This window comes from Argiope bruennichi, chromosome 4 (genome assembly GCF_947563725.1).
Source record: "Argiope bruennichi chromosome 4, qqArgBrue1.1, whole genome shotgun sequence".
NCBI lineage: Eukaryota > Metazoa > Arthropoda > Arachnida > Araneae > Araneidae > Argiope > Argiope bruennichi.
Window position 1 is genome coordinate 67,251,272 of NC_079154.1, and position 15,026 is coordinate 67,266,297.

The following is a 15,026-nucleotide window of genomic DNA, read 5'->3' on the forward strand; positions in this document are numbered from 1 at the left end:
CCAGAAATGTGTTCTGGGCATGAATTTGGTATGTAATCGAAAATATGTATTTTGGACACTTTTTCTTCGAAAGATTGAAACCAAGAACTGACACAGTACAACTGGAACCATACAATCACGTGCCAAATATCAAATATTTAAGTCATTGCGTTTCTCAGTTATTGCAAGCAAAATTACAGATAGACAGTCGGTCACCCCCCTCGCATTCGGATTTGGTTCCAAATGTAATACGGATATGCATTTTGGACGTTAAATAAGTATATAAAATTTTATCGGTCTATCTCTTTATATTTTGTAGTTATAGTGTCCACTTGTACTCGAACAGACAGATTTCCTCTGAGCGGATTTCGTTTAAAGTTTGGTGGAAATCTACAAATCTGGTGTTAAGTCCCTAAACCGAATTTCATTTTCATCCAGCTCAAAACGTTTTTGAATTATCATGTTCACATACAGGCATAATTCTAAAAATGCGTTTTTCGGAGATCTAAAACGAGAAAATCCGTTAAAATATCGAGCTCGAATTTTTGACTATTATAATACTTCCTCTTTATACTTACTTATACGATAAATAAGAAAATAGGAGCATCTGTCTTTGAAAGATTGCAAAGAAGCAATGCAATACGTACCACTATTTTAGAAGCCTATTACACTATGTTTCTCATTTTTTTATCATCTTATTTAAAATTTAATTTAAAACAAATAATTAAATTAATATACAATCACTCTTGCTGAAACTATTTAAAATTGGCCACATTTAAATAAAAACATATAATTGCTTATTTGTGGAGATAAAACCTTAATTGTAAATATAATAAATTTTCTAAACTTTTACAAAAAACATAGTTAAAATAGAAACCTACTCATTATGAAGAACATAAGCCATATATTCATACTTCTATCGTCAGTAATGGAAGAAAAATCCAGGATGAAATATTTGTTGAATAATGAAAACAATTTGCGTTTCTTTGAAACAATAAAATACGTTTTTTTTTTAAAATAAGTTGAAAAATATTTTTGAGAATTAATTAAAATTACACACTAAAAAAAACTTTATAGGAATTAATTTGGTATCATTACAAAACTTTGGAATTTTAAAATGACGCACATTTATTTTTGTGCTGTAATATTTTCTGTACTTCTGGAGAAAAACGTCTAAAGTTTCCTTAATTTTTAGTTTACTAAAAATTTAAAAATCTCTTCGAGGTGCGCATTTTTTATTCAAAAAATATCCTATCTGACCGTAAATGTTTGAAAATATTTTATCGCTATATTTTTTTTTTTACCATTCCCCACAATATTTTTAAAAATGCATTTTTAATCAATGCCACGATAAAGCGTAAAATCAAATTATTGAGTTTTTTCATTGGCGCGTATTTAAACGGATTAACTAAAGACGTAATTATTATTTTCGGTGGATGTATACGCAAATAAATGCAATTATAAATGTTTTTAACTATAATATGCGGGACCAGTTTTCATCAATAACGGCCAAACATCAAAATTTCGCAAAGGATTTTGGGGTCGCATTAAAAAAATATTTACTAAGTTAGTACATAGTTACCATTCTTCGCGAGTTATCGTCATAGAAAAATTCTAGTTTGGTGTGATGCAGTAAACTTTCATTTAAACAGAAGTCACTCAAAGTTATCAATAGGGCGATGATTTTGGCTGTAAAATTGCCAGCCAAATTTCATCCATGTAATTTAATGGTACTTCTCAGTTATCATATTCACATACACTCTGACATACAGACATAAAAACATGAATCCGAAATCGTGATCCCCACTCCCTAGTTCAGAGAATCTCTTGCTCTCTTTTTTACAATTACATTTTCTCTTCATACACTTCGTATACAAAAACGATAAAAATAATATGTAGTGCATACTGAAAATTCGTACTCCGCTGCTGCGTTGTCTCGTATCGAAAACAATACATTAGCCACTTATATAATCTATTAGCGGACAATACTTTCTCGATTTTTATGCGGTCTGTTGAAAATAACAAGAATAAAAAAAAGAAGTAATTCCTTTTTATATTTTGTTCAAAGCTGATATTTATATACAGCAGTTTCAAATTCCATCAGTATTAAATTCTCTTTCTATAGATATTGTGCTTGGAATGAATCATTTGACATCAAACTATGAAAAAGAAAATAATTCCTAATCCAATAAATAGCTTGAATGCTAGATTTATATTGTTTTCATGTGCTTTGTAGCATCGTCAACGTCCGAGATTTCTTTTTCACTGGAATAAATCTGTAACTTAAGACAGCTCTAAAAGGTGGATTGTTCCATAATTATGTCAATCCATTTTTTGAAGAAAAGAAACGTGAGAAAATGCTTTGACTAGAGAAAAACGCCCTTAGACAAATGAGGCAAATAAAAGTTTTGAAATCGCCAAATACATATAAAAGAATGAGTAAAAACTTTGTTTCGTAAAAAGTTTCTTAATAAGGAATTTTAATATATTATTCACTCAAAAAAAAAGGGTATATTATCTAACACTATTTCAATAACGATTCAACATAATTTCAGAAACTTAAAAATAATTAGAAAAATTTGAGTTTGTGAGAGTTAAAAGATGATAAAACTTATTAAAAATAAAACGTATGCATTTAAAATATGGAATAAATTACTTATTAAAGTTACGACAATACACTTATTTAAATTTAACATAAACACTACACTAAAGAAATTAATATAATATATAGAAAAGCGATATTTTTAATAATTTAAAATATACAATAGTTTTTTATACTATATATATATATACATAGTATAAAAATATTTCAAAGAATTTTTTTAATTCTATTTAAATGCTCAACTTAATTAATTAAATAATTCTTCCAATTAAAAAAATGCCTAAGACATCCCTGGATAAGTTCAACGAGAAATTCCCAAATTTACATGAAAATCAGAATAACAGAATTTGTATAAAGCTTGAAGCAATAAATGAGTCAACAGAAAATCAAATCTTGTTTTGAAACAACAAAATGTTTACTTCTGAAATTCATTCTAGCTCTAATTTAAAACTTTGAATTCCATTTAAAAATCAAATTTAATAAATGTAAAAAAATGCAATCATTTAAAATAAATATTTCAAAAATTTAACAAAAATAGCTATCAAATTTTTGAAAAAGAACGACATGCTCAAAAATATAAGCAAGTTAAAATTATACAAAATATTTCTTTCCAGATAATCAGGGATAAATTGATACATCATTTATGCTGCTTTTTAACTAATTTCACCATTTTGAATGATAATGCCAGTAAAAAATGAATGAATCAATATATGAATGGAAATAATGAATGAGATATTTAATGCAGATAATTAAAAATTCCCTTTCAAGTTACTGCAAAATTAACAAATTTTAATAGGTGTAAAAATTTATTTATTTATTAGGTTACAGAAATTGTAAATCACTGAATACATGCATTACAAATGGGTTTTTAAAAAAACAACCTAATTACTGGAGAATGTAAGACTGAGATTGGGAGCTCGCTTTTATTATTATTTTTATTAAAATATTGCTCCTACTGTCTTGAAATAAAGTATACTTCAAAATATTTTTTATTAAATTTATAGCATGCATTCATAAAGAAATGCAGTAATAGTAAATAGAGTAAATTTTCTAATAGTATACATTTTTTTTTTTCTTTCTTTGTTTTTTAAGTAAGATAAGAGTATTATCTAAAGCTTCCGGAGAGCATTCTAAATTTTTTTGGAATTGTCTACTAAAATGAAGTTTTATTGATATATGCAATTTTTTCTTTGATTTTTTACACTTTACATTACAATACAATTTTTATCAAAACAATTGGTTTCATAAATTTCTGTCCCAATTGAATCTAAGAGTTTGTTTACTATCATGTATTATTTAGCAATTACTGCCTGGTGCAAATAAGGCTATTTCTATTAATAAACTTAAAGTAAAATTGTATCTGTTAAATTTTTATGCCTCTCAAAATATATACCATAATTACATAAAGGATGCACTAAGTAAGCATGCGTCATTTCTTCAATAATCCATGCTTCTACCTTCTGAAAGAAAATTTACCTATGAGATATTTTAAACTGCCTTCTTTTTCCTTCAGTTTGGATCCCACTACAAATAAATGTAAAAAGAAATTCTCTATGTTTTCGTTAAATTTATTTTATTGAGACAAAATATGTCCTCTACCAGAGTATACACAACTATCGTAGAAACATCAAGTGTCTGATCAAATAACACCCACAATGAAACGGGCAGGTGCAAGCTACAGCACCAAGCACAAACATGCTGTTCTAACACACAGGAAAAGAGCTAGATGATATCTAAGAATATAAAATGCATTTGAAAGCATCAAGGAATCAAGCAAATAAGGATTGGTGGATAATCAATTAATTCTTGATACTTGGGACATTAAAGCAAATAAAACAAAATAAGCTAAAATCAAATTTTTAGAAGAAAAAATTCTTTGAACACAACACTTTAAAATAAAATACATGCATTTTAAAAAATTCTTATGAAGTAAAATTTTTAAAATCAGTTTTGAATCTCGTAAAAATAATTAATCTTGGAAAGTAGACACATAACAGTATTTATAAAAAATATGTACAATTTTAATATTTCCCACTTTCGTCCTACATAAACTTTTATTTTTTAACACTTCTGTTTCAAAAGTAATATCCTTTATAGGATCAAATTCTGTTTTTAATAACTGATCACAACTGCTAGTATAATGAATTGATTATTATGATTGATTTACTATACCAGGTATATAAAAAAGAAACAGGACCATGAAAAATTTAATTCATTTTTAAAAACAGAGAAACAAGAACAAAAAGCAATTTTATTTGCAATATAAAAAAAAGAAGAAAAAGTAAGCTGAATTTTATCAGCATACAAAATCAAACAGTAGTGAAAAGTCAACAGATAAAAACATAAATACATATACAGAGATAACAAGAATAACAAATCGAATGTCAATATATTGTGTTACTGAATTTCCTTATAAATGTCATCTCAATTACATAATTAAGAAAATTAGAAATGAGGATAAAAATGAAAAAGCAAGAGCTAATTTTTTGATAATACTTCACAGTCTTTGTCTTTATGTAAAGTACAAAAGAGACAATATCTATTGATTTATTAAATATTTTAAGTATTCAGCATTCAAGGTTATGTAAGATAAGTTAAAGCACCATCCAGTTTTGAAGCAACATAAGGCTACTTTAGGATGGACTAAATAGTAATCAGATTATAAGGATGGCAGTTGAGCCAGCCCCCACTTCTTTAAATTTAAGCACCATGATATCAGACACGCATATGTATCCTTAACAGAATGAATAGACTCATTTATAAGGCAGATCATTCCTGGAATTGAGACTAACCTACAACCCACCAATCCCAATATTAAGACAATGGCAACCACAGTCTACTTAGAAAACAGATTTTATAATCATTCTAAGGAAACAACAGCTGCTAATTTATTTTTGCATGAATGTATGTAAATTTTATTGCTTTTTGGTTGGTTTAAACTTAATAGATTAGTACTTAGAATTAACCATACACATTTGATGAACATTAATTATGAAACCATTTTAGTCTAGTAAGTCTCTATTAGCATATGATTTTTTCACGATTAATTGCTAATTAACAAAAATATAACAAATTACGTAATGAAGAATTTTTGGAAGAAGTTGTATTTCTGCATTAATGGTATGCAATTGATGGACGCTAATTGCGATCTTCAGTGATTCAATGTTGGCATGGGATAAATCAGAAGAATCAAAACATTTTTTGAAATAATACTTACACATTAACATTAATGAAATGAAGAAATTCTGATATAAATAAAAGTAATATGAAACAGCAACAACACACTGAAATCACAGCTCCAGTTAATGTAGGTTGAGTCAGGTCTTTCGGAATCTTTCGATAAATGTCAAATCTGAAAAACAAAAATAAAATGTATGGCAAGAAATACGAAAATCTACAATTTTTCAACAAAGTCATACTTATTTTTACCAGCCACATTAGATTAATGTGTTACTCTAAATCTCCATGGGCTTTATTTGTTAAATATGGGATTGAGTCAGATTACAAGAATAATATCCCATTCTGATCACAGTCTCCAAACTTTCACATCACAGAACGTAACCACACGTATGACAATTAAAGTTATAATCCTAAAAGTCTCTTACAAATATCTTTTATGGAATTTGGTAATGAAATGCAGTCTTATGATCATAAAGCCAAGATTTATAGGTCATTGCTATATCACCCAATAAAATGAATTACATTTTTTAAGTACATTTATCAAGTATAATTTTTCAGGTTCCTATATGTTTATTTAGTAATTTGAATATTTATAAAATTGCACCCTTGCTTCAATAACAATGTACAGAAACATCAATGTAGAAAAGTTTAAAGTTATAATAGATAAATAAAAACAAAAGAAAAACATTAAAATAAAAATTATGAACTTAAAATGAATTATTAACAAGTTAAAAATGTGAAATTAAATTGACTATCTTATTAAAATAAATCTCATAATCTGCATTGCCCAAGGCCAAGAAATATCAAAATCTGCCATTTGGATGTTCCGAGATGCAAGTAAATTTTAAAATATGAAAACAAGTCAACATTAGTGTTCAGAAACTTAGAAACTTGATTTTAATTTGAATAAATTCGATAACTTGAGTCTTGCAAATCGAAAATAAATATTGAATTCCTTTCTTTCCAATGTTATAGGGCTTCTAAGGTATTTGCCTACTTGTTAATCTGGTCCTAATGAAATTTAATTTATAATAACGATTTCATAATATAAATTTGCAAAAAGAATCAAAGAAAAGAAATTAATCTTTTTAAGTAGTAATTTACTTTTTCCCCCCTTTTATGTGAATTAAGTGGATTTTTTAGATGGCTATTAGATCCAGACTTTTATATATATAACTTTCAAATAGCACTCTTACAAAAATCAGTAGCTAAATATAAAATATCTGAAAACTTGAAAGAAAAACATGATATCTTGATAAAAATTTAATATTACATAAAAGTTTACTTTGAATTAAGAAACTTATTATGTAATCTACCAAATGTTATAAAATGTTTTGTCAAACCCTTTATGGCATACTATCAAGGATAATATTTAATTAGTATTTACATATAAAGGTGTATTTCCAATGAGGAAGTTGCCTATGTCTATTAGACTGAGAGCAAGTTAATTAAAGAACAGTATTTTCTTAGTTGCCAAATGAATAAATTCATAAAACAAACACAAATTTTATGACTTATACTATATTAAAATAATTTTATCATTTTCTAAAGTATAATTGATAAGACGCTTGGTTTGGTTTGGTTTAGTTATATTAACATGCCGTTTGAAGCAACACTTGGGCTATTTTTGTAAGATTCTTGCATGTTTCCATGTTTCATTATGTTCATTCATTATGTACACTTAGTTATTAGAATGTTTATAAATGTTGAAAGACTGTATCAATATTTTATACAAATATAGATGTTGTTCAATGTTGAGTCATAATCGATAAAAAAAACATATTTCCACAAAGTTAATAAAATAAGAATATTAAACTAAAATATTAACATGCTGAAGATGTATTGAAATGTGAAACTAAATTAACTTGTTCATTAACAAAAAAAAAAAAAAAAAACCTTTTATGCTCCTGATGTAAATTAAAAATAGCATTTGAAGGTACAAGTCATTGAAAGGTCTCAGGAAACATTCAAATTTCTCTAGGGGCAGTGGGGCAGATACATCCCATCTCCCAGTGAGAAAACTAAAGGCAGCGAAAATTATTCAGAAGCAAAATATTTTATTGTCAGAAAATAGAATTTCAATCATGTAATTTTCAAGGTGAATTTTTAAATAATAATAATAATGTCATTAAAAGTGTTTCTTACAAAGAATTATGTGATTTTTTTTTTCCAAATAATCTTTAAAATTTATTATACTTAAATTATATTATTAATGCGAGATTAGTGATTCATGTTAAATTTACATCTTATTCATAAAAATTCCTTTTTAATTGAATAAAAAAATGAATAGGATATATATAATATAATGATAAATCAGCATATAATACAATCTCTTTTTAAATCATGTCATAGTTACAATTTAAAACATATGCTTAAATTAAGCTACACAATAGTTATCTCATTTAAAATTATTACGAATATACAGTATATATATATATATATATATAGTTTGTTTCAGAAACTCATGTATATTACTTTTGGATAGTTCTATTCAGTTGAGAGATAAAAAATAAATAAAAAGGACAAGTTTCTGGAGTTATTTGTTCAGACCCCCCAAACTGATTCTCAGTTTCTTTTTGAGCCATACTATTTTGTTCCAATACGAAACTTCTGTAGCATTTTTCTATATATATTTAATGGAATCCCAACATATCTTTTTCTATGCTTCTTCCCCCCCCCATCCCTATTTTGGTAAAATAGGAATGCAAAAATCATTTTAAAAAATTAGAATAGAATTTAAGAAATTAAAAAATTTAATTAGATGTATAATCAGGAAATTAAAATTAGAAGTGTTTTTATGTGAGAAAACAGGCACTATATTGTAAATACTTTTTTATTTGTGTATAATCACACAGATTACATTTGCTGACACATTTTCACAAGAATTAATTTGTAATAAGAAAACCATTTAAAATTTTAATGATAATATAGCTAATATATTTATTATATAATATATATATTATATTATTTTAATAGCAGTATTTTGTTGTTTTGTGATACATCTGATATAACTTTATAAAATAAAAGCTAAATATATAACAAATTTAGAATTTTGATTCATAACCTCAATTTTTATTAACTGAATAAATAAAACTGTGTAAACTAGTTTTTTGTGGAATCAGAAAACTATAAAAACTGCTTTTTAATGATTTTTTGGGAGGGGGGGATTAAATCTTCAGTTCACACATTCAATTGAAAAATTGCTCAATTTAATTTTTCTTCAAAGAATATATATTGATAGATGTAATTCATCTGTGGATTTCAAATAGGCTGCTTAATTACTACTTAGTTTTTAAAAATAAACCCCTTTCACTTTCAGTTATCTCTCTAGAAAATTTAATGACTCATTTTATAGTGAAGAATTAAAACTGTTTATACTAATTATTTTCACTAAACCTATAAATTTACAGAACTTAAGGCAAATAGAAGCCATCTCTTTCTAAATGAATAAATATTATGGGTGATTTACAAATACTCACTTTCTATTATTTATATTTGTTCCTAAACATGCACATTGTGTCCATCTTAAGAATGTTCATGATTTGGATATACCTTAAATACAATCTGAAGTTTAAAGCAAATAATCTTTTACTTGTTTCTATTAATATATTATAAAGATTATAATAAACTGATTTTCAGACTGCTTTACAAAATGCAAATTCTTTGTAAGATATCTCTACTAACAACTAGAACTTAAGTTTAAATATTTAGTACTAAAGCAAATCTATTTAAAGGAAAAAAAAATCAGTAAAATATTACATAATTTCTTTAAATTATTATTCATTATATTCATAGCATAATGTACCATATGTTCCAAGTCAAATTCATGCCACTTTTTCAAACATACAAATAAAAAGAAAACAATTATTTAAAATTCAGTTTATTTTCAATTCAAGTAAAAGAGAATTACCTACTATGCATTCTAATAGACCCATTAAAGAATATTTTGCTTATAAATTCTTAGAGGCATTTTGTCCTGTAAGGATCAGAGTCTCTATCTCTATTTTGTTGAAGACAAACGTAATTCGATTGAACATGTTATACAAAAAAGTATAGTAATTTATATTAAATAAATAAAAAAAAACGTTGTTTCGAAATTTTAATTTAAAAATATGATCTTGCGTTTTTCAACAGACAATAACATATTGCTCCGACTTTAGTTAAATGAGTGAATCAGAGAATTATTTTATTATAAAATAGAAGAATGAAAAGAATAACATTACCCAGTACTAATTTAAATGCTTAAAAATCTCATTATTCCGTGATCAAATAGATGATTACAAGGGGTTGGTATTTCTTTAATGCAAGATTTATACAACCCACATCACATTTCTCATTAAAAAAAATTATCTCGAATATATAAGCATAACTTTGTTTCCAGCAGTTTTAGCAAGCAAACAAATTAAGGATATAACATTAATAAAGTCCTTCGGAAGAGAAGATCTTACTTATTTCAGTAAATTAATGCTATGTAAACAAACACGTAACCCTAATAATAAACCGGCATAAATCTATAACTTTCAAATTTTTTAAAATCCTTACCTTCTAACATCAAAAGCCATTTTGAAATTTAAAATTTATCAGATTATAAAAGTTTAAATTAAAGCATTGATTAAAATTGCACAAAAAAATTAAGAAACCGGCAATATTGACAAGGATAGAATCGTCCGCCTGGTTTCTGCAAAAGCAAAATATCAGCGCCGGTCACCACGTTGGTCCACACGTGCTGTAATCTAATTGGTCAAAAATAAGTACTGAGTTGGAACATTTTAGCCCTAAATATTATTTCAAAATATTAATTTAAAATTTTTAAATATATATCTATAAATTCAAAGTAAATATATTAGTGATGAATATTGTTTATTTTTCTAAATCTATCAACCAATGAGAATCAATGTTTACACCTACGAATTTTCTCCATTGATTCCTTCATACACTGTATTCTTCCGCCTTAGTTTGTGACTAAATTTTAATTTAAAATACCTGTAAAGTTTCAATATTGCTCTTCCTTTATTGCTTTTTTGTATATAACTTATATTATAATCTTTATTTTGAAAATTGTGAGAACAAGAATTGAGGACTCTTTACTGCGCGGAAGAATATAGTCAGGATTACGTAAGCAAAGCACCATTTCATTCATAACTTGAGTCTTTCGTCTGACTAGAATCAGTTTGCGTTTGCTTCCCTTGGTGATTGAGAGGTGTAGTGGTACGCTGGTTATTTTGTTCGCGAAGAAAAATGATTTATCCTTAGTTATCGCTAGCTGTTTACATCTCTTTAGTTTTTGATAAGCTTTTAGTGACGATAGCTTCAAACTCCTCTGTTGTTTTTGATGCCTGCGTTCAGTGGTCAAGCGCGTCGCTCCCGGCAGCACCACATTTTGGCGGGAAGCATGTACGGTATTTCGCCTGAACAGCTCAGAGCATTCATTCATGTGAATGAGAATAATGAAAATACGGACGATAGTAACCTGGATAGGAAGCACCGGGTGCTCACACTCGATTGTAGATCCTTTGTGGCCTACAACAATGGTCACATAGTGGACTCTGTGAATGTCCACTGTCCAGCAATCCTGAGAAGACGATGTGGCGGACGTTTGCCACTGAGGACTTTGATTCCAAACAGTAATATTCGAACATCTTTAACAAACAATCAGTGTTTTCCTGTTGTGCTTTACGACGACTACGGGCTAAATGTCAAAAATCTCAGTGATATGACTGGAGAGGAATCAACAGCAACTTTTGTGGCTAAATGTTTACGGAATGAAACGGATTTGAAGACTATATACTACTTAGAAGGTATGATTTCATCTTAATACACAAATCGAGTAATTTTTTATTTTTTTTTTAAAGTAAAGTCATTTTTAACCTTGTTAACATATAACATTTATTTTTAATATTTATTTTTAAGATTGTAATAATACTTGATTTAGAATTTTTTTTCTTTTTTGTCAAATGAAGGACCAAGAAGGAAGTTGTGTAATGCGCAACTTATTTGTTGTCTATAAATAGAATTAATCGTACATTTTTATTTAATTTTCCTATTTTTTTTGTATAAGAATAGTAAGAATGCGAGTTCTATATTTATAAATATCCATTTTCATACTTGCCAATTTTTTTTCCCCTACTATAAAAAATGCAAAGAAAATCTTAAGTTTCTTATTCCGAATAATATCCATTTCAGCTATTTTTTTATTAGTCTAATGCTACTTTATCATTTAAAGTTTTAATGTTAATTATTAAAATTAATAATTTAGCTTGATTATTAGATTGCATTTTTAGTAATTGTAATATTTGTGAACTTACAATTTTTTTGTTTTGAACTCGAACTAGAGTTTTAACGAATACTATAAAGATTTGATAACTTTTTCAAATGTAATTATATCAATTTTTATAAATAATGAACCTTCCTAATATTAAAAAATTATTTTACTTCATACAATCTTTTTAACCAATACTCATTTGTGTGACAAATCTCGAGGTAACATATTATACTGCTAAATATAGTAATAAAAAAAAACGAATCGTCGCAACAAAAAGATGTATATTTTTAATTTTTTATCACTTTTCTTCATTCAACTTCGCCATAGTTTCTTTTCTTAAACGATCGTGCGTCGAGCAGCTGCAAAATTTAAATAGAAGGGGAATGGGGATAAGAAAGAAGTAAGGATGTCACGCGCTAGGCACGCCTGCATTTTCTTCCTGCTTTGTTGCTTTAAAAAAAAAATCTGCTTTTATCCGTGTGCTTTCAATGCCAAAAAGAATGCTTGAAAAAAAAAAACGACGGAAACCCCTGTGAGGCGCTGCGATCTACTAGGTTCTCTTTTGAAAGAGCTTCGTTTCCTATAGCCTGCACTCTTAATTCTGCTTCTAAGCATCCTCCCCTTTTCATAAGGGGAAAAAAAGAGGGGGTGCTTTTCGCGTGTTTTAAAGTTTCTGTATTGGTGGTGGGGGGATAGAAATCGCACGAATCGAATTTTATCGGAAATCGCAGATGCTGTTGTGTCACGTTTCTGCCGTGTGCTAAGAAAATGCTCATAATGAATGAAAAGAACATGTTCTGCATCCGAGATTTTTTTAATGTTTTTGTGTTTAAGTATTCAATTAATATAATAGCTGTTTGTTTTTTCTGTTCGGAATTTCTAATGAAGATCATTTGCGAATATATTTTTAAATGGACCTATTTATCTTTAGTGAATGGTACAATTGCAGAAAATTAAAACTACTTGATTTTCGTAATACAAGTCTGTCATTGATGAATTATATATTTTCAAGTTTATTGATTTATATATGTTAATAGTTAAAGCTGAGTTGTTTATTTAATGTGCCTATATTTAGTTCAGAGGATCGCTGGCAAAACTTATATAATCAGTAGCAGAAGCCCATAAAAATGCTCTTCTTAAAATGCTTACGTATATTCATTTTTTTAAATCGAATTAATCGAGATGTTGTTTAATTTTATCTATAAAAAAAACGTGTTTTATCATTCCTTACACCATTAGGAAATTGTACGACTATTTTTCATTTTAATTTTGTAAGACAATTTTATCTGATTTTTCATCAATCCTGCTTTTTTAAATCAATAAAAAAAAATAGCATTTATCGTATTGCTAATGAACAATCTTTTTAGTCTCGGCCAGACGGTGAACATTTATCATAAGTATTAAGAACAATATATATATTTCAATGTAGTTTACAATCGGGAGACTTGAAGAAAGCAAATTTAATTTCAAATCAGTATCAGCTACTAAATATTATTCTGCAGTTTTATGAAACGAAACTAGATTCAAGTGAATTAGTATTGTTTTTTCAGGTTGTAAATGTAAAATTTTTTATTCAAACTTGCTAGAATGTCAACGTACCTTTTTAACGCAGCTAAAAAAAAATTATCCCACTTAGTCGTAAGAATTTGGTAAATGCGGCAAAGAGCGCGGTCAAAAACAGGGTCATTTCGTCAAGGTTTTTGTGAAGGAAGTAAAAATCCACTTCCTCTTTGCTTCACGCTTGTTACCGCCGCATGCCAACCGTGAATATTGTTTTTGTTTATTTTGGACCAAAGAAAAAAAAGATCTTGGTTGAATGTCTGTTATATCCTTAAACATGCAATGGTTTCTTAAATAAAAATGGCGGTTCTCTTCTAGTCAATTTTCTATCCCATTCTTGCTGCCCTAGAAATGTGACGTCACGATTGTAACAATGTCTCAAAAGTAGATTGCAAACTCTTATTTTCATCGGCTTTTCAGTAAAATGTTATTCTAGATGAGAAATCCGATACCTAAGTGGCGTGAAAATTTGCATCATATCCGCTTATTTATTTGGTACTTAGATTGACGTGAAATGGTGTAAGGCATTTTCTTGTTTTTAGTTATGAGAACATAACGTGATAATACATTTTTAAAATGTTTATTTTTCGATTATGAGTGGCATCTTCTGTGCATTGCGATTTTAAATTTTGTCTTAGAAAATCTAATTTCGGAAACTATTAATCACTTGAAAATGCTGTACGTTTTTATGAAGGTTTTATTTAAATGTCGAATGTAAAATACTGTTTTCTATTTTGAAAATATGAAAAGGCTTAAATTAATTTTTGTACTCAAATTGCTTAAAAGTTATAAGTTGCTTAACACTGCTTTTAAAACAAGTTTATTATTTGTGATAGAATTTTTTGTATTCAGTTGTGAAAATTCACTTTCATCCATAATTTCATTGTCTAATTTTATGATTCCTAACATTCGCAAAGTTGTCAAATAATTTGTTCTCCAACAGGCACCTTCAGAAATGTCTATTCATTTATATGCAAAAGGATAAAATAAATTTTCAGTTACTATATAAATTTAATTAGAAATCAAAGAACTTCTTAACTTTTGCCACAACTTAATTGAAACCAAAGCCCACAGCTATGCTGGTAACTAATCAGTTTTCGAATTTTATTTCTTTTTCAAATTGTCGAAGAAAGAACGCATGATGCGATGATTTTCTAAAATTCATTACATAGACCGTTTTGAGCTGCTCCTTAAATATATCTCAAACTTTTTGATTTAATCTATTCAAGATTATTTCAGATTTTCTGCTATTACAGTTCACTTGCGTATGTATTTTAAAATTATTGCAAGAAAATATACATTTTTGGCACCAATCAAAAATAGTTTCTCTACATAAATAATACTATATTATCCCACCTTTTATATATTTCAAAGGAACAGAAAAACTGATGTAAACCCGGGGAATCTTGGATTTCTGGTACTTAAATTAACATAACTGTATTT

General features: G+C 27.5%; 2 protein-coding genes across 3 annotated transcripts in view; one reads left to right on the forward strand and one right to left on the reverse strand.

Moving 5' to 3' along the window:
* Positions 1-10,454, reverse strand: part of LOC129966637 (endoplasmic reticulum-Golgi intermediate compartment protein 1-like) — a 76,195-nt gene extending 65,741 nt beyond the window's left edge. For both annotated transcript variants that reach the window (XM_056081136.1, XM_056081135.1), the window contains exons 1-2: positions 10,304-10,454; positions 5,799-5,933 (exon numbers count right to left, since the gene is read on the reverse strand). In XM_056081136.1, coding sequence (XP_055937111.1) covers positions 5,799-5,933; positions 10,304-10,323 — 155 coding nt within the window. In that variant the 5' untranslated portion in view covers positions 10,324-10,454. The remainder of the gene's footprint in view (positions 1-5,798; positions 5,934-10,303) is intronic.
* Positions 10,455-10,902: 448 nt separating this feature from the next.
* Positions 10,903-15,026, forward strand: part of LOC129966007 (dual specificity protein phosphatase 1-like) — a 33,243-nt gene continuing 29,119 nt past the window's right edge. Inside the window, exon 1 of the mRNA XM_056080337.1 lies at positions 10,903-11,559. Within this exon, the coding sequence (XP_055936312.1) occupies positions 11,094-11,559 (466 nt within the window). The 5' untranslated portion in view covers positions 10,903-11,093. The remainder of the gene's footprint in view (positions 11,560-15,026) is intronic.